Source organism: Plodia interpunctella, chromosome 28 (assembly GCF_027563975.2).
Source record: "Plodia interpunctella isolate USDA-ARS_2022_Savannah chromosome 28, ilPloInte3.2, whole genome shotgun sequence".
Classification (NCBI taxonomy): Eukaryota; Metazoa; Arthropoda; class Insecta; order Lepidoptera; family Pyralidae; genus Plodia; species Plodia interpunctella.
In genome coordinates this window covers 4,289,477-4,310,328 of record NC_071321.1, presented here as the reverse complement: position 1 = coordinate 4,310,328, position 20,852 = coordinate 4,289,477, and the positions used below count along the sequence as shown (strand labels likewise).

The window sequence follows — 20,852 nt, the reverse complement described above, 5'->3', positions numbered from 1 at the left end:
TAAAATAGTGTTATTATTTTCAGGATAATTCACTAAATCCTTCCTTTTTCCTTTAAACTCGCACCACGATTACGTATAAGGTATTTTTGGTCGTAAATCTGCAACAATATTAAAAATAGGCGCTTTTTGCCTCCATTAGCAGTCCAGTAGCGCCATCTGCGTTCAGCTTTTGCGTAATATGCCCTATTCGTTGCATAGTGTCTATGGCGCGCGGTGTCAACTATTGTAAACACTTTTGGGATAACTTTAGCACGATTTATTTCGATTTTTTTTGTATGGAGAGGTACATAACGAAAAAATACGCGTCTTATTATTTTCGACAAAGAAATAAATATATAATAAAATTCGAATACATAAATTTGGACACTCGATAAAAAATCACCCTGTATATTGAAATTAAAGAAAGGCCAAATTTGTACATTGGACTTTTTTAAAATACTTCATGGAATATATTTAGTAACTGATATAGATGACGAAAATATAGTTTTGGAAATTTTTGCCTGTCTGTCTGTCTGAACGCGCATCACTCGAAATCTACTGAACCGATTTGCTTGAAATTTGGTATGTAGGTACCTTATATAGGTACCGGGCTAACATCTTTGATACATTTCATCCCGGTAAATAGTCAGGTTCCCATAGGATAATTGAAAAACTAATTCAAAAATACCTCGGAATCCTCGGGTTAACATCTTATAGACATTTCATCCCGGAAAATGAGGAGGGTCCTGTAGGAAAATTAAATAACAATTCACGGAACCGATTTACTTAAAATTTTTTTTAGAAAGAAAAAGGGGTGAAAAACTGTTAATATGAATGTTCTACACCGTTGAAGTTACTGATTAGAACATTTGGATTTTGGTTATTTATAACAAAGTAATGAATAGGTAAATGTTTCAGATTTTTCTTAAAATTAACCCTCGACCTTCAAAAGGGGGGTAAAAGATTGTAAGGGACTTAATTTTCAAGATAAAACGCTGAAAATTGGCACACTTACTTTTTGTAGTAAATAACAGTAAGTAAATACAAAAAATGTAATTTACGTTTGTGGTTAATAAAAAAACTGGGACTTAAAACGTCATGGAAAATGGGACGGCACGCGTTGCAGAAAGCGGGAGTGGGAGTCGGAGCGGGAAATGGGAAGGAGACATGTAGTGGGAAACGGGACGGGACACGTTACGAATGGCACATTATGTATGAAACGGTACATGATATCTATATTACATAGCAGGAAGCGGGATTGGACAAGTTTGCGGGACGAGACACGCAGCGGGAAACTGGAACTTGAACTACAGATGAGAAAAAATCCGAATTTAAATCATATATGTTTATCAGTCTTACAGAGTGCGCGATAAAAAAATTACTGAGATTTTGCTATGAATATCACGCGGGCGAAGCCGCGGGCAGAAGCTATTGGATAATATGTGCGTTTCCCTCATTGGGAATTGACTCCTTTCGAACATTGGCTGACTTGTACTATTTTTGAAGCGGGCGCGGGCGCTGCCTCGGGCAACAGCTAGTTAGTATGAATAAGTAAAAGTGTTAATTAATCATGGACTGGACTGGATGTTACATGAAAAAGTGCCTGTGAAGGTTTGATTTCTGAATAAATTAATACATTAGATTGCCTAGATCGCCGTTAACGCATGCAATTAATAGGTAGGTACATGTCGTTGTCAAAGCCTACAAATATTTTTTTACAACGAGTATCACAAAGGAACTTTATAATCTCGTGGATCAAATGTATCGTAAGATGTATATTATTTATCGATAGCATTGTCGCATTTGTCAGTTGTTACACCGGCATCATGGCGGCCAGTTGTCAAATGGGGATCCCTGAGTTTTTCGCGGGAAAACATATATTCGTCACCGGCGCCACAGGTTTTATGGGGAAAGTGAGTTTTTTTTTTTAATTTCCTAGTGGTTTAGGCGGCGGCAAATGTAAGTTAATGTTCCTTCAATACGTAATCCATGTGGATTGTAATTTGTTACGCTTTTTTGGGTATGTACGTAGGTAGGTACGTATGTAAATGAGATAGTTAATTGACTTTTTTAAAGTGTTTTTTTTTATTTGTATTTATTTACTTTTATGTTTCTATTGTACTTAAATAAAAATTTATAATTCAACTACATCAAATACTTAGCTGAAATTGATAAATGATACTAGAATGGTAGAATACTCATACAAGCTTATTTAAAGGGGTAGAATATTAAAAAAAAGTATTACATCGATTATTCTAAAAAGCAAATGAAAATGCAGAATTTCCATTTTCTACCGCGTTCCAACTAACTTTTTTATGATTCTTCAATATCACTTCCGTATCATATCATAATCATTGAAATCGCACATTTTCTCCGTTGCGGTATTTACAATCTTTTATGAGTTAAATGCGAGTTTGATATCGTTTCATTCAATATAGGTGTACCTATATGCGAGCATTTTAACGTATAATTTTTTAGTTAATAATATATTCTTTTAAACTTATTATAAAACAAAGTCCTGTCTATTCGCGATAAACTTAAAAACTATTTACTGCACGGATTTTCAAACGGTTTTCACCAATAGATAGTGTGATTCCCGGGGACGGTTTAGGTGTATATAATTTATTAGGTCGAAGCTGGGCGCTGGTTTTGCATCATTTAAAGAAGATTGCCAAGAAAGTTGTTGTGTGTGTTTAATTCCACGTTGTGACCACGACCCTCAGCCATGAGGAATACGGCTATGAAGAAAGAAGTTTGCTTGAGTGCAATTACAAGTTGGCAGGGCACATTCAGTGCTCGAGTTTGACTCGCACTTGACCATAATTTGGCCATTGAAAACTCCATTAATTTTGGATTTTAATTCGTTTGTATACATTAACCATCATCACTTGACCTTGACCTTAACTTATATATACATTTTTGGTAACTAATATTATTATATTATATTTATGTAGGCCATTGCCTACACCAACAACTATGTAATATCTACACCCACATAGTCACCAAAATATGTGATGCTCCATAAGACCAATTACCTTATGGAGCGAAGCCGGTTAGACGAATCACTTGCTTATTGTTATTATTGTATATACGGTTATTTCCGGGATTATATCATACGAAACTTGGATAGTGTGAAATATAAATATTATTGTAATCGCATAAAATTAAGGAATCCAAAAGAAACCATAATTTTTTTTTTTTTTTGTTTTTTCCCTCGTTTTTTGAGGAGGCAAAGGGTACTAGCACATACAGCCAAGTCTTTTGTATTGAATATCTATATATACCTATAAGAGTGGCTAATATCCACTGAAGAAGAAGGCATAAACCAAGAAACCATAAAAATAATGACAATAAGAATCAATGACAGTTCTTTCTTTTTCTTTTAAAATAATACAGAAATTTAGCGGCCAGTACTTATTAATTACTTTTTTATACAATTATAGAATAGCAGTTCGTCCCGGTTTCGCTCGGGTAAAACCATAATAAATTATTCACCTTAACCTTTATCAAAACAAATCCACATCGTAATCCGTTGCGTAGTTAAAAAGATCTAAGCACACATAGGGACAAACACCGGGAAGCGACTTAATTTTATACTAAGTACCTATGTAGGTAGTGATTTTGTAACGTTATACAATTTGTATTATTTAATTTATATATAATAGATTGTGATCGTAATCAATATTATAAATGTGAAAGTAAGTTGGTTTGTTTGTTAACTCTTTACGCTCTCATCTACTCAACCGATCTTGTTGAAATTTTTCATACTTAGGTACATGTAATTTTGAAGTATGGAGTGTCTGAAATGAATGAATGGCATAGGTTACCTTTCAACCCGGAAAACTAACGTGGGCGAAGCCGCGGGCAAAAGCTAGTTTAGTGTAATTTAGAATACCGACAAATCCTTAGCTTTTCAGAGTAGTTTTATACACAACTATATTCTTCCAGGTGCTGGTGGAGCGCCTCCTGTGGACTTGTCCAGAGGTGGGTCGTGTCTACCTCCTGATGAGAACCAAGAGGGACCAGGCGCCAGAACAGAGACTGAAGGAACTGAAGGCATCACAGGCAAGTACAACATGAAACGTGGTCCGCCCTGAAATACAATTAAGGATGCCAAATATGTGCGAGTTGGAGAAGAAAAATAAAAAAAATGCCCCATACACAACGCCGCCGACTACGCAAAAAAAACCGACTGTACAAGTCACGTAGAAGATTCACGACACTGCGGATAGATGGCACTACGGTCGACTCACTACAGAAGCTGACAAGCCTAGATCGCGCAGTCAGTGTGTTTCCGATTGGAAGCATATATACAACCTCCGTCATGACACCGTCGGAGCCGTGCGGTTCCCCAGGCGCAACACCTAGCCTGGCGGGAAGATCTTCCCTTTGTGGCGGTCGAGCATGATCACTTTGTTCCCGCTACATTAGGAAAGCGAGACCCCTGGGCTCTGCCTTTCTTTGGAGGATATAGCCGGGAATTTGGTCAGATGAAAGAGAGATTATACTGATTGTATTGTCTTGTCTGTGGATGTCAAACGTGGCGACTAAGCTCCACATACAACCACCTTGGCAGGAGGCTCATACACTCAGCAGTGAGCTTCTTTTTTCTTCTTCTTATGGCTGAGAGTCGTGGTCATTACGTGGAATGAAACACACACAACAACTTTCTTTGCATTAGTAATGGAGTGGTTATTGCCATTGCCTTCTCCATTTCACACACAAGTTATTAATAATCAACCAGTGTGCAGGTTTCCTCACGATATTTTCCTTCAGCGTAAGCAAGTTGTGGTCGATGAAAACTACTATACATGAGTCAGATTGGTATATAAACTCATGTGGCATGAGTAGGATTCGAACCTGGTGGGACCTTTCGATCCACAGGCGGGGCATCTTAACCATTACACCACCACCGCTTCTCAGCTGTTAGCTAGTAGTATCTAGTATATGATCACTCCATATCCTCCCGCATGTTTCTTTATGTCCTACAAGGCAATAAAGAGACACAAGCTCTTCGCAACAGATAAGCAACAAAATATCATTTAGGTGGGTCGACGTCAGGCAAGCGGCCGATTGTAAAGTCATAGCAAAAAATAAATATTTTGAGGTTTATTTTTACGCTGGGCCTCGCAGCGTCAATCCCCGAATGCAACCGGGAGCGCGCGAAGACGAGTGAGTGAATTAATGTTCCTCTTCTTCAGGCATTCGATAATGTCCGACAAGGCAACCCATCACAACTGGACAAACTATACATTGTAGCAGGAGACATAATGTTACCGGGGCTTGGCATATCCCAGGACATGATACAGGAGCTGCAAGAGGTAAAATGACACTCATTGTTAATTAATTATTTTTTTTTCTTTTCTGTTAATTATCATAATATAAGCTCGTCGATCAGTTGTGGCTTGTAGGCCGTCCTCTCTCTAAAAAAAATTCAATTAAGGATCATATACATTACTTTACGAGTGTGTTATTGCGAAAGATTGTCTCAGATTTGATTCAAGTCGCCTAAAGGCATCTGACATGACTTTTAATACTACTTCCGTGGCTTAATGGTCATCACGCCGGACTGCTACACTGGAGGATTCGATACCCGGCCAGGTCAACATGGCAAATGATATTTTTCAGATTGACCTGGGTCTTGGATGTTTATCTATATATGTATATGTTATAGAATATAGTATCGTAGAGTTAGTATTGGGATACTAACTCTACGATACTATATTATATAACACAAGTTTTAAACTTATTTTGGGGCTAGCTCCTCAATCTGTGTGATTTATCGATATATATTTATTTATTTTACACATTTTTTGTTTGTTATATATATACATATATATGTGTGTTCTGGAGCAGGTGTCGGTGGTGTTCCACTCAGCAGCAACGGTGAAGTTCAACGAAGCCCTGAAGATAGCCATCGAACAGAACGTGCTGTCCGTCATCCGGTTGCTGGAGATCTGTGACAGACTGCCCAACATGCAGGTACAATATTCGACTATATATTTGCTGTCACACACAATCATAATAATAATAATAACCAAAATCTCGATCTACAATACCAAAATCTTGCTCTAAAATTTCATACAATCCATATTATAAATTATTATAAATACATTCCTGACACTGTTCTGGAAAACCAGACCACAAAATTATATTTTGATAGAACCATATTAATAGACCGCACTATCCACTTCAATAGACCGTATATAACGTTAGTAAATAAGATAATAAAAGTAAAATAATACAATAAAACCACTTATTTAATAGATATCACTATCCCGAATACTCATAACCTCCAGAATACAATATCAGAAAAACTAACCAAATACAGAGAATTGAAGGATGAAATAAGTAGAATCTGGCGCCTTGAAAAGGTTACAATAGACCCTATAGTTCTTTCTACGATTGGAGTCATACCGAAACAGCTACACCAATCTTTAAAAACCTTAAATCTATCACCTACAACTTATAACCAACTTCAGAAGGCAGCTATATTAAATACGTGCCGAATAGTGAGAAAGTTCTTACAGACAGACGGACAAACTTCCTCACTTACTTCCCCCAAGCCGCACAGATTCCAACGCAACAATACAATCTCAAAATTACGACTCCCAATATTGATAATCCTGTCGTAAATACAATTAACGATCTTCCTGTTTTACGCCTGGCTTAGGCCCGTGCATTGCAGTGTACCGGTATGTTTTAAACAGAGACTGAGCATAAAAATGTTTACATAATAATAATCATAATAAGACCTGCTCATGGGCATATCATTTCATTGGTATATCCGCGAGCGGGTCTTGGCGGGAGACCTACACAACATCAAAACTCTCCAAAGGGCCTCTACGAGTTGGATCTGTAACCCCACGCAGACCTCTCGAAGGACCGGACTTAGTGCCGTGAATTTAAACGGAGAAACTTAATAATAAAAACATTTGTTCAGACTTAGTCAATTTTGTTAGTAACAGGTAGGATAGGTTGTGTGTGTGTGTTTTGTAATACAAAATACACACACACACTACCTAAATGGAATATCTACCAGTCACCCTGTCCAAGGGTGGAGTGAAACAAATGAAAAAAAAAAAGTAGTCTACGACATTGTTTTCAGGTGGCGCACTGCGAAGAAAAATATTTAAATTTTTGAATTTTTACTTCTTACGTATACCCCCGAATTTAAATTATTTGAGTTATATTTGACAATCTAAATCTGTTTTCACCTACAGTAAAGTCTTGCAATAGCACATATAATATTATTTCTTATTCAAATATCAGTAGTATTGGTTAATAGTTTGATGAACACCAAGTGATTTTACCGAAAAAATTCAAGGAAAACGCGATCACAAAATTCCAAAATGCCTAAAACACGAAAAGATTTGCGGTGTCCTTTGTTTGGCAATCCTTGTATCCTAAGTGGTATTATGTTGCCAACATATTGTGATGTTATTAAATATTACTTGTGGATAAGAAACGATATGATTGAGCGAAATAATGGAAAAGATCCTTCTGTCAAAGAAATATGTGAAAAAATAGCTACTGACATCAAAAACATTTGGTATAAAGCATCAATTCCTATAATCAGCCATCAACAAATAGTTACTAGATTGATTACTTATTACAATAAATATAAAAGTTGTAAAAAATTGCGAAGTGAACCAAAAAAGCACGCATTCTATGAAGATTCCCTCAAAAAGCTGTTTGATATTGCAATATGTAAATGTTTGTCAAGAGTTGTATGCAAATGTACAACGAAAGTGCCTGTTGCTGAAGAAGATTTTTTGAACGACCAACGGAATGATCGCAAAATGTATATTGGTTCGGTGGATAAAGTGATGACAAATACTATGCGGCGAAGCGAAAGCAGGAAAAGGAAATATGAAGAATTTGTGAAAAAATCCATTTCTACCCCAAGTACATCATCATCAATCCCAGCGTTAGTTTACACATCTGGCAGTTCCTCTACTGATTCAACAGATGAAGAAAATTACGAGACTTGTAGGCTAGAAACGCAAAAACGAGTCAGTAAAGAAACTCAACAGATGAGAAGGAAATTGCAACATCTTGCAACCGCTTGTGATAGGACGGGAGTGTCTGATCGATCTGCAGCATTTATTGTAAATTCAGCACTGTTAGATTTGAATGTTATTAGTACTGAAAACTCTGCACAAGTTATAGACCGAAGTAAAATCCGGCGGGAGCGACAAAAAGCACGAAAAGATTTGCAATGTTTTGGTAGTTCAAAGTCTATAACAGCAGTTTATTTTGATGGTCGTAAAGACAAGACATTAGTCGTGAATAAAATAAGCACTGTATCGCATAGAAAGACTATCGTAGAAGAGCATATTTCCATCATATCAGAGCCCAATTCTGAATATCTAGGTCATATTTCTGTTGATTCTGGGACAGCAGCAAAAATCGAGAAGAATATTCTTGAATTTCTTGAAAAAAAGTATGAATTTCGTTCGTCTTTGGTAGTGATAGGATGCGATGGCACTGCTGTTAATACAGGAAACAAAAATGGCATAATTGCTATATTAGAAAAACACCTGAATCGACCTTTGCAATGGTTTGTATGTTTGTTACATTGCAACGAACTGCCACTTCGCCATTTGTTTTCCAATCTCGACGGCGGGACAAAAGGCCCTAACACTTTTGCTGGCAGCATAGGAAAAATGCTCGAGAAGTGTCTTGACTACAAAGTGGAGGCATTTGAACCTATCTCCTCGCAATTGCCTGAAATAGACACTAATTTGCTAAGTACTGACCAAAAATACACCAAAATATTATATCATAAAATAAAAATATACCAAATGTGTTCTGCAATTTCAGCTGGTACGGTCTCACCAAGTTTAGCAAATAAAGATCCTGGGAAGCAAGCACATTCCAGGTGGTTGACTTGCGCGAATAGAATTCTCCGTGTTTATGTTGGAACAGACAAACCTACGAAAAATCTGACTGAGCTAGCTACTTTTATTATGAATGTGTATGCATCAACTTGGTTTGACATCAAGACAAAACCATCTTGCAAATATGGCCCGATTCATTTATATAATATGGTCAAAAGATGTTCCACCTTCCACAACTTAGAGTCGAAGCATGTAATTATTATGATTTGATTGATTGGGCGTCAGAGAAGGTAACAGAGCCTCCATTGTTAATGAAATATAGCGAAACAGAAATTTCAAGCATACTTCAAGATTCTGCAGGCGAGAATTGGCTACAAATTGAAAAATATCCTTGCCACACGCAAGCAGTTGAAAGGTGCGTAAAGCTGGTTACAGAAGCTTCGTTAGCTGTCTGTGGACCGGAAGCAAGAGATGGTTTCATACGTACCAGAATAAAATCCAGACAAGACATGCCTTATTTTGAAACCAAATCTCAGTTTTTTAACCAGAAAGAAGATGATGTGGCTCCTTAAAGATTATGAAATAATGGTTCAAAATACGTTATTTTTTAGAGTTCCTAGTTAGTTTATTAATTCCAGTTAAAAATTTTGCACATTTAGTTTATAAATTTTCTTTAATAAATACCTCTTTGAAATCCTAATTAGCTTTTTTTTTCAAAACTTCAATGTCAATGCGCCACCTCAAAGCATTTCTTAATCCAGCTGAAATTTTACACTAATACTTCTTTAACTATAGGTCATCGATTTATTATACAGGAACATCAAGATTAAAAAAAAAAATCACCCCACCCTGTCCAGTACCATGGGAGACTGCGCAGCAGCGAGCGATGTACACACAATTATTTGCGATGTCCCCGGGCTTCGCGGCTTCACAACCCCGAACGCAACATGCAGATGAGAGAACAACGGACATGCAGATGAGAGAATGAGTTTAGGCAATTTTTTTGGGTTTTATCAGAGCGAAACCTGGATGGGCCGCTAGTACAGTATAAATCACACAGATTGAGTTATCCCCAAAGCAGGTCGTCTATATGTATGTTTCCCAGGCATTTATCCACGTGTCGACAGCATACAGCAATCCAGAGTTAACCACGGTAGAAGAGAAGGTGTACCCGCCACCGGTTCCCCTTGAATACCTGCTGGATTTGGCTGCCAACGACAGTCCCCTGCTCAATGACGTTGACAGGTAAAATACCTAAACACATCGACCGACTCAATTTCAATGCGCATTCGCGAAATAAACAGATGACAGATCTTGGCTATCTTGACATGGGGGTGATTGTAGATATATACTTCATTTTAGGTTATGTTTTGTTATATTTCTACATGGAATTAGTACTTATTAAATCCATGTGTTTCTCAGACCTGACCGCTGAGACCGCGCTGTCATTAGGTACGATCTGTCAAATTTCTTGGACAAGGAATCATATCCAAAATCATTTATTCATAAAATTGACATTACCACAGTACATATTAATTAATTCAACGTCAGACAGTAAGTAAAATTTGAAATTTGTCTTTGTTAAAATTTGTCTTTGTAATTTTGAATCACGAACATAGGTACACATACATACATTTTCTGCTTGACCCAAAACATAGAACAAACTAAAATTATATTAAAAAAATAAGCAATGTGTATGTTACTGTACAGATTCATATCTCCAAAACCCAACACGTATACGTTCACGAAAGCAATGGCGGAGACAGCGGTGATTCAACATGGCTGCCGAAACTATCCTATAGCGATCGTCAGACCTACTATTGGTGAGTTTGATTAATTATTTTATCGAGTGTGTTATTTATTGCTAAATAGCTGACACTGGTGTCCAAATTTATTAAGTGCAACCGACCCGCCCTTCTTCTTCTCACGAGTGCAATATTATTTACATAAAACCATGGATTTAGTAAGCACTTCTACGGAGTACCTACTAATTCCATGCATAAAACATAAAATCCGAGGTTTAGTTTTGATTTAAGCATCCTATGTTTAGGGACAGACAGACAGCGGGAAGCCGCTGTGTAATGATGAGTGATTTTGATGTCAGATTTTATTCTTGTTGCCTCCAAAAGCTGTGACATATTTTTGTGAATACCGCCCTCGTAAAATCAACATGGCGGATTGATATTTTGGCCAATAAAAATATATTTTGTTAGCAAAAATATGTAATTGGTCGGCGACTTATGATAAGCAAAAAAATATATTCGAAAATGGTTTAAAATATAAAACATTTTGAAAAGCAGTATACTTTTTGATCTTTTTTGAAATACACTATCACTACTATAATATTGCTATTATAATAAACTAACTCTTGTCCGTGTGAATTTATCTGCGAAAGCGGAACATACAATCGCGGAGCGGTTTTCATACAATCTTTCACCCCCTATTATTGTCATTTGGGGTTGATTTTTGGAGAAAAAATGTCTATGTGTGAACGGGGGTCTTTAATTACATACATACCAAATTTTATCAAAATCGGTCCAGCGGTTTGGCCGTGAAAGCGGAACAGACAGTTTCGCATTTCGGATATTATATTAGTATGGATAAACTAAGTCTATTGCAGACTTCCAAAACGGCAGGGAAGAAAAAGAAGTACCTTGAAGAAGTATATTGTCTGTTCTAGTGATATCTTCTCTGAAGCACCCGTTTCCTGGTTGGTTGGAGAACGCAAACGGAGCGAGCGGCGTAGTCATTGGCACGTGTCGGGGATTACTGCGTGTTTTCAGGTTAATATTTTTTAATTACTTGGTTATTTAAACCCCTCCCGATCGGAAAGTCCAAGCAGCGAAACGTGTAATGATCATTCTGCCTAGCCAGCTAATCGCCCATGTAGCAAAAGTTCTAACTATCTAAGGTCTATATTACAAAACGCCTATTTAAGATTCTATTTCATTAAGTAAAAAATGAGTTTTATTGTCATAGATCAATACATTTTTGTGCATACATATTATACAGTTGATAAGGCAGGTCCAACGCTCAAACATCCACCAGCAAACCGAGCGCTAACCTGTATCTTGCTTGGTAGAAGAATTTAGGAAATCGACAGTTTTTCATTATGTACACTTATGAATATAATTTCTAGTAAAAGTTCAATAAAAACTTTTTTTTATTATAAAATAAAATAAGCTTCTTCGACACAACAAACACAGGTAAACAAAAGATACTTGTTATCCTGTTAAGTAATAATACAGTAGGTAGAATTTATTGGAGCATAATCGTTACCATTTCACATCTATCTTCTAATATTATAAATGCGAAAGTAAGTTTGTTTGTTACCTCTTCACGCTCTATCTATTCAACCAATCTTCTTGAAATTTTGCATACATGCAGTTTGAAGTACGGAGAAGGGCATAGATTACCTTTCATCGCGGAAAATTAAAGCAGGCGAAGCCGCGGGCAGAAGCTAGCTAGTAGTATAAAACAAAGTAGCTTCCCTCTATATATCCCTATGTATGCTTAAATCTTTAAAATTACTTTTTTGGTTACTAAGTTTTTATATAGATACAGTGCTTCTAGAGGAAGGTTTTGTTGTATAATGTACCCAAACGAAGCCGGGACGGGCCGCTAGTAAAGGATAAACCTTTAAAAAATATATAGGTAAAGCAGGCATCTAGTTAAATATAAATAAATAAATATAAATATATTAGGACAAATCACACAGATTGAGATAGCCCCAAAGTAAGTTCGAGACTTGTGTTATGGGATACTAACTCAACGATACTATATTTTATAACAAATCCCGGGCCAATCAGAAAAATATCATTTTCCATCATGACCCGACCGGGGTTCGAATCCGGGACCTCTTGATTCAGAGGCAAGCGCTTTACTACTGCGTTACCGAGGTCGTCAAAACCACCAAAGTTACCCTCTATGTCTGCTTGGTTCTCTATGCTACTTATCATATATATCAAAACAAGCAACTTTTATTCTATGACTTTTTTGATTTGTAGTTTTTTTTTCATATAAAAAAATTTCGATTTGCGATTTTACACATTTTAAATCTATGTAATAGCCAAGCAACACGAGACCGTACAGTAGCGTTATGTAGCGGAATAGAACATAGAGTTGACGTTTTATAGAAACGACATTAAAACTAAAAAATGTTTTTTTTATTTTTATTTATTACGTTTAGAAAAAAGTCGTAGAACAAAAGATGTTAGCCTCTATGCGCCTTTGGAAGGTTATGCGTTACATACAAGTAACCCTGTATAACTTGAGACTAGCAATAAAATCTTAATATAAAACTTCATGAGCATAAATTCATCAGATGTAGATCTTCAGCGTTGGCCGACCTGCTTCCGGTAGACCTCGCCATAGACACCTTGCTGGCTGCTGCTTGGGAGATAGCTGGTGACAGGTATGAATCCTACTGATATTATAAATGCGAAAGTTTGTGAGGATGTGTGTGTGTATGTTTGTTACTCTTTCACGCAAAATCTACCGGACGGATTGTTATGAAATTTGGTACACGGGTAGAATATAGACTGGAATAACACATAGGGTACCTTTTATCTCGAAAAAACGTAATGTGCCCGTGGAATATAGCGAAAATCTTGTATTGCATTATAGGTGGCGCTAGATGCATGTTTTATAACTTTGAAATACACTAGATGGCGCTGTGTAAGTGTATGTGTTTTCTTCGAGCAATAAACGTACATACAACTTTTGCCGACCTCGGCGGCGCAGTGGTAAAGTGCTTGCCTCTGAACCGAGATGTCCCGAGTTCGATCCCCGGTCTGGTCATGATGGAAAATGATCTTTTTCTGATTGGCCCGGGTCTTGGATATTTATATATATACTATATGTACTTATTTGTTATAAAATTTAAGTACCCAATGGTAAAAACAAGGTCGCTTCCAGCCCGGCAGCCCCGCGAGTGTACAACTGCTCAGCGTCGGAGCGGCCGACGTCGTGGGGCGACATGCGGCGCGCGCTGCTGGCGCACGCGCGCGCGCAGCCGCCCCGCGCCGCGCTCTGGTACCCCGCGCTGCACACCGCGCAGAACGGGTCACTATCATATTCATTTATTGTGGCACGACTTTCAATATTCATTTGTTTATTTATTCATTCAATTTTTTTGTAGCACAAACAGTTATAGGTATAATAAGTTTATTTGTTAGACAAATTAAGAAAAAAAAAACCCGACTTTCAATATTCATTTGTTTATTTATTCATTTTTTTTGTACTTTCAATTTTCATTTCACTGCGAAACGATTGTACAACGTATCAAATAAACCATCGCAAAAATTTGCAAACATTTGTTAGCAAATTAATAAGTTTATTTGTTAGACAAATGAACAATCTAGCAATATTCATTTCGCTACGAAACGATTTTGATCGAACATATCTAATAACCACCGCATAGAAAATTTGCTAAGTATCAAATAAATAAAAGAACAACAGCATCCGAATCGGTTCACCCGACAGACAGACACACTTAGCAGTCAAACTTATAACACCCCCCTTTTTGCGTCGGGGGTTAAAATACTGTACGCAGTGAGTTTGCTAATTGGGCGTCATGAAAATCAGATTTCTTTTTGGCAGGTTTGTATACAAGGTTCTGGAAATTATATTGCAGACGGCACCTTTATGTATAGCAGAAATTTTAACACGAATAATTGGATATAAGAAACGGTAAGATATTGTTCAAAGCCATTTTTTTTACATATCTACAGATAGACTGGATCCAAAACACACCAATAATAAATGAATCACATTTCAACTTGTTATAAAAGTGAAAGTATCTGTGTATTTTTGTCTGTTACCACTTCACGCTTTATCTGACTTATTTTTGTCTGTCTTAAACAATTTTCTTGAAATATCTCATACAGTTTGAGTACGGAAATAGGCACATTTCCCGTGGGGAAAAACACGCGAGCGGAGCTAGTAACAAATAGAAAACGCTAAACGGCCCACTATGAATACTAAGCTTGTATCGGGTCCGATATACTAAGTGTGACTAAGAAAAACATTCAAAACGCCCTTCTTAAAATGTCATACGAAGAAACAGAGGAATTAATAACAGTTTTATCTTAAGTTACGATCATTTATTATATTAATATTATAATTTTAAATGTAATTATTATTTATTTTATTTACTTTTCCTGTAATGTATGTAATTCATTGTTAATTTGTGATTATTGTAGCTTTTAACGCCTGAAACACAGGGTGATTTAACATCCTATTTCAAGCAGCTTATTTATTTGTGATCCTTTTATTTATATTAATTTATTATCGGACATAAAGACAAACACTTTAAATAAATCGAAATAATGGACGTCGTTATCCGTAAATGTCTACCCCGCAAAATCCCGGGGATGTCTACCTCGTAACTGGGTTTTTTTTTCGAATACTACAATATGGGTATCAAACACAAATAAAAGAACATTACATTATATATCTGTGGTATCAAATTAAAGGGTTCAGCCATGGAATGAGTATGTACTCCACGAAGTACTTATTAAATCCATGGGTTCAACACGAGGATTGCATTTTCAGTTGATTTTCTATTTAGTTATTATTTTAAGCAGGCGGGTTTTATGTTTTTTCTTCGGATTTTCTTCGCAGCCTAAACCTAATTCGCGTGAGCAAACAAATGCAGAACATGCAAAACGTGATGAAGTACTTCGCCCTCCGAGAATGGAGGTTTCACACCGACAATGTCAGGAATCTGAGAGAAAGGCTGTGTGAAGCTGACAGAAGGATATATAATTTGGACCCTAACACTATCGAGTGAGTATTACACAAAGAAAACGACTCTCTACTTTTTATCCCGAAATTCCCACGGGAGCGAAACCCCGGGGCGCAGCTAGTACAATTTAAAATTTTACGTGAAAAAGTGCCTGTGAAGTTGAAGGCGTGGATTTAGTACCTAGGTTCATTTCATTTTTTAATTTTATGGCCCCATAGTTTGACCAAATGATGATATTGCCAGGTCAAATTTCTGAAAAAATTGTTTGACTTTGACAGGTAGCACGGAACGTCAGTTTGCCCGCCCATGGCTTGCCCGCGCAAACTGACGTTTCGTGCACTGTGGGTAGAATGAATGAATGAACTACACATTTTGTTCGTTCGCAGTTGGGACGAGCATTACGGTAACTTTGTGAAGGGTGTGCGGCTGTACATCCTGAAGGAGAGCGAGCAGGACCAGCCGGCCGCTAAACGACGTCTGAAAAAGTTAGTTCTCATTTTCCCACCAATTTATCATGAAACTACTTTTAAACTTTCGCGTTTCATAATTATATGTATACTAAAGAACAGGTATTAAACGCGCACATACCTTTTTTATTTCCACGGACTTTTTTAACAAGGTCCGAAACGTTTGGGAAATGAAAAAGGTATGTGCGCATTTAATACCTGTTTATATAATTTATCATGTAGCGGGAGTGAGGTGATAATATCCTCGATTGCCACAAAGGGAATATCTTCCCGAAGGCCGGGTCTTAGTCTAATATTAACTTGAAACTTCGCTTAAATTTGATGTATAGGTATCCATTTCATTTTATGCCGACTGGTTGGTTTTTTATTGCGGTTGATATAAGCTCTCACACAAAATGCGCTATGTTCGTGCATTTGTAATGGTATATATACTAGTTCGGTGATAGTGTGTAATCGGCATAACGAATATCAACACCGCGGTCCAGTCTTGTTATTCCAACCATTGGCGCCATCTGTCCGTAGCATTGCGAACCATCTATTTCGGTAGTAATGTGTTATATCAGCGTTGTTGGTTTTGTTGCGTGGTAGATGTCGCCACAACCTCAAAGAAACTATTGCAGATTTTTTGAAGATTTTTCGTTACTTTATCTACTTATTTTCATTTACTATTGTGTAATTCTCTCAAATATCTCGGAAACTAGAATCTGTTCTCTCTTCATAGTCTTATTCCTCATGGCTGAGGGTCGTGGTCATTATGAGGAATGAAACACACACAACGACTTTCTTGGCACTATTAATGGAGTGGTTTGCCATTGCCTTCGTGGCGTCTTAACCTTTACACCACCATTCTTCTATTAACACTTTACAGGACAGAAAACTGATCTCAAATTACATAGGATGACACTCCGGTTTTCCATACAAAAAATCACTACGTATATAGCAGTACTTGTTAAAATAAATACTAAAATACTAATGTACGTCAGTAGCTACGGGTATAACCGCTGTACGGATACAACCGGACTGTTTTTATAAATAGCAAAGTTAAGCCGTCAAGACAGTCAGTACGGGCTTTACCGTACATCGGGCAACGCCGTACTGTCATAACGACTAATATAATTAAGTTGTTTAGGCAGTCAGTACGGGATTTACCGTACATCGGGCTACCCCGTACTGTCATGAAGAATAACAGAGTGAAACCGCCAAGATAGTCAGTGCGGCGCTCACCGTACATCGGGCAACGCCGTACTGTTATGAAGAATAGCAAACTCAAGACGTCGTGATAGTCAGTACGGGTTCTACAGTACCGTAAAGATATTTAAAAAACTCCATTGAACAAAAATAAATCAATTTTTTTGATAGAAAACGAATGCCTACGCACTCAAAAAATACAAATTCAAACAAAAACATCAAATATTCTAATTCAAAAACATAAAATAAGTATTATTCTTCAACATCGCGTTTCATAGCTAGCCACTTTGGTCGACAATACTATGAAAGTTTTATAATTTCTAATTCTTCTAAAACATCTATATCCCTCTAATCAAAAAGTTTACGAAAATAATTAACTTATCAATCAGTCTTCAATTATTGTACACAACACATGAGTAAAGTCTTTATAGCATCAAAAATCAATCTAATATCACTATTCCTATGTATTGCTTTAGTATAAAAAATGTTAACCTAATCACAGTCCGTCATTTTAACTTTAGGCTAATTCTAGTTTATAATAATTAGTTATTTCTCTTCTATCAGTCTACTAGTTAAGTATTTTTAAGATAATAACTTAAACTTAATCAGTTTTGTGCTTGTGCCATTCCTCGAAGCAGGATGGACAAAGAGGTGGTTTTTTTTTATCGATATCTTGTCTCTAGTCAAGGAGATATGGCTGTACCAATTCCATTACAATTTTTTCTGTCTTCTTGATTGCCGGGTCTGATTCTATTTCTTCATTTTTACCTTTGTACATTAATATATTTAAAACATATCCATCAGAAGTAGTAAAAATTAATTCCGTAACGAGCATTTTTTGACTTAATATATTGTCGAAAATGTAATCGGCCACGAAACAAAATTAAACAAAATTAGCGATTCATCAATTGATAGATTCACACCGGGACTGTAGATTTGCCGAAAATTCTCACATATGGCCTTCATGAAATCAGAAACTTTCTTTTCTCCTTTAGCATTAGCTTCAGACAAACTAAGACATCGTAATATTTGTTCGAACCGACGTCCTGACATTATGTATGTAAAAAATGGGTGAAAATATAAGGGATCGGAGAATGAGAACAATGATCTCCTACTAGGTCCTTTTACTTGACCTTGCAACACACACAAAGCCAAGAACATCTCCATCTCATTTACTGTTACAACTCTAAAAGCTTGGTTTCGGCTATTTCTGGTATGGGGTTTATTAGAATTAGACTAAAAATCGCCATATGCATTTGTCCTGGCTACTAAATATTCGAGTAATTCTTGAGAAAATACCCGTCTAAATATATCTAATGGGGTAGCATTTTCATTAATATCTATTCTCAATCCTTGAGTGTTATTATCAAATCCAAACTCTGGAATTAGTTCAGTAGTACAAGTCCATTCTTCTTCGGGTGTCTCTGCTTCTACATTTTGAGATAACTGAAGATCAGGATTTCCTTCAGATTCCTGTTCTTCCAAATTTTGATCTACAGGATCTTCCGGACTTGCAAGGCCCGATATTTCGTGAAGAGGAATTACAGGGGACGCAGCTCTGAAACTTTGTGCTGAAGTTGATGGAAATGCTGATTCTAATAGGCTTAGACATCCCATAGAAAAACTATTTTCCGTTCTCACACTCATTGTACCTGACGGTTCGACGATATCTTGAGGTTTATGAAATGTAATGGGACTACCAAGAGGTATTACAGGACTTCCAGATGCACTTTCTATGGATATGTGTGTGCTCGCGGTAGGGCGTAAAGGTAGTATTGGACTGTTTTGGTCAGAAATCGAAGGAGAGGGTGGAACAAATAAGGTAGCTCTGTATCTAGAAGTAGATGGTACTGTATCTATGCGATTATTATCACTGGCCCTTACATATCTGGGCTGAACCTTAGAATCTTTAGGATCTTTCTCTGATTTAGCCTCATCTACATCCAAGGCTTCTGAGTCATCCGAATCACTATTTGGTACATAGTCTGCATCCGTGCCATATTCCCCGTCGTTATCCTCAAAAGGGTCTGTTTCCGTTTTTTCTGATGTATCAGAAAAACTGCCATCGTCAGAACTTTCTGGAGTCGACACATCCTCCAATAACTTTTTGATGCGCTCCTCGTCTTTATTCATCTGTGGCAAAAAGTGAACGTGAGCGGAACGTTATAAAAAGTATATTTTTCTATAAAAGTAAAGACTATATTAATAATAGTAATTTAATACTTACGTTTTCTGCCACAAATTTTTGCGCGCAAACCCACGTGGACACAACCAACACCGGTGCCAGGCAGCGCGACACTGACTTGGTGTTTCTATGAATTCTCTAGGCGGACTATACGGTTATACCCGTAGTGTTACTATATCAACTACTTTTTGTGTTTCTATACGATGTAGGTAATGTATATATTATAGCTCTTAGATTTGACAGTACAAACCTTTGAATAACTTGTAGATAGACAGTAAATCATGTTCGTTACAATGATAGTATAAATCCAGCACGGTGATCACCGTAGCGCTCTTTATAATATCTTTTGTAGCGACTGCGATGCCAGTACTGTCAAACTACAGAGTTTTTAGAGCACTGCTATAACCGTACTGTCCTGTAAAGTGTTAAGTGGTGCCCTTTTGCTTGGAACGCCACATCAAACGTACACTAGACTGATTTCGTGATCTTGTTTCAGATTGTACTACTTACATTACGGCCTCGCAATCTTCCTGCCAGTGCTCGTCTTTCAAGCTTTCATCAGAAGGAAACACAGAGAGAGCTTTCTCAAAGCTATTTACATCGTATTGTCCGTGTTCAAAGCACTTTGCACAAGGACAACTCTTAATATTGTAAATATTGTTAGAAACGCGATAATTTATTTGAATAATAATTTAATTTTTAATAAAAATTTATTGTAATGGTGTTTCTATTATTTTGTAATAATTTCTATTACTTATGTTGTAGTATCTTGTTTTTTAAAAAAAAATGTTAAAGCATACTTTAAGCTGAAGTATGTTCACTTCTGTTACTCTCGCGCATTACAAAATTTGACATAGACAAAATGAGATTAAATAAACTTTACTATATGCTAAAGTGTGAAAAGTGAAGTGTGTAAAGTGTGCTTTATCTTTTTTATGTATAACAGGGTTAACTTCTACTCTGTAGACAGAGAAAACTATAGTCTACGGCAAATCTTTCGTTTCGCTCATACAAGAAAGAATGCATATTAGACACACTTGGGATAGGCCGGGTACCTAGGTAGTTCAGATAATCTCATGGAATTAGTAGGTACTAAGTACTTACTAAATCCATTGATAATCTATCATTTGGGTACGTTAGTTCGTTGTTTTTGTCCTCCTCCCGATAAGATTCTTGACAATTTCTTGGAAACTTGAAAAAATGTTTTTTCTGTCGTCAGGTTTAATGAAAATCTGTATATTTTTTATTATTATGAAAATGACTAAAGAGAAGAACTGAGAAAATACAAATATTGGAAGAAATACCGCTGTGTGTGAGAACATTTCATTTTCAAAACTTTCGAGACTGGCACTGACACATCACTAAATTTCTAACGTTTCCGTGTCGCCTGCCTTCGACTTTATGAAAAATATAACTGTCAACATCAGCGTCGTCAAATTAAA

General features: G+C 36.8%; 2 protein-coding genes across 3 annotated transcripts; one reads left to right on the top strand and one right to left on the bottom strand.

The window, feature by feature from the left end:
• The first annotated feature begins 1,781 nt into the window (after positions 1-1,781).
• Positions 1,782-20,748, top strand: LOC128681716 (fatty acyl-CoA reductase 1-like). 2 transcript variants are annotated; one of them, XM_053765839.2, is made up of 14 exons: positions 1,782-1,892; positions 3,928-4,044; positions 5,181-5,300; positions 5,836-5,961; positions 9,928-10,067; positions 10,533-10,645; positions 11,503-11,605; positions 13,147-13,236; positions 13,740-13,886; positions 14,424-14,513; positions 15,447-15,611; positions 15,957-16,055; positions 19,907-20,060; positions 20,630-20,748. In XM_053765839.2, exons 1-14 carry the CDS (start codon positions 1,806-1,808, stop codon positions 20,633-20,635), a joined length of 1,557 nt encoding a protein of 518 aa, XP_053621814.1. In that variant the 5' UTR covers positions 1,782-1,805; the 3' UTR covers positions 20,636-20,748. The 2 variants fall into 2 exon arrangements, with proteins under 2 accessions (XP_053621814.1, XP_053621813.1); XM_053765838.1 differs by lacking the exon at positions 20,630-20,748 and having other exon boundaries at positions 19,907-20,130.
• LOC128681717 (uncharacterized) lies at positions 17,429-19,543 on the bottom strand. The gene is made up of 2 exons (XM_053765840.2): positions 19,453-19,543; positions 17,429-19,358 (listed from the first exon to the last, which is right to left on the bottom strand). Exon 2 carries the CDS (start codon positions 19,356-19,358, stop codon positions 18,462-18,464), a length of 897 nt encoding a protein of 298 aa, XP_053621815.1. The 5' UTR covers positions 19,453-19,543; the 3' UTR covers positions 17,429-18,461.
• Positions 20,749-20,852: the final 104 nt, after the last annotated feature.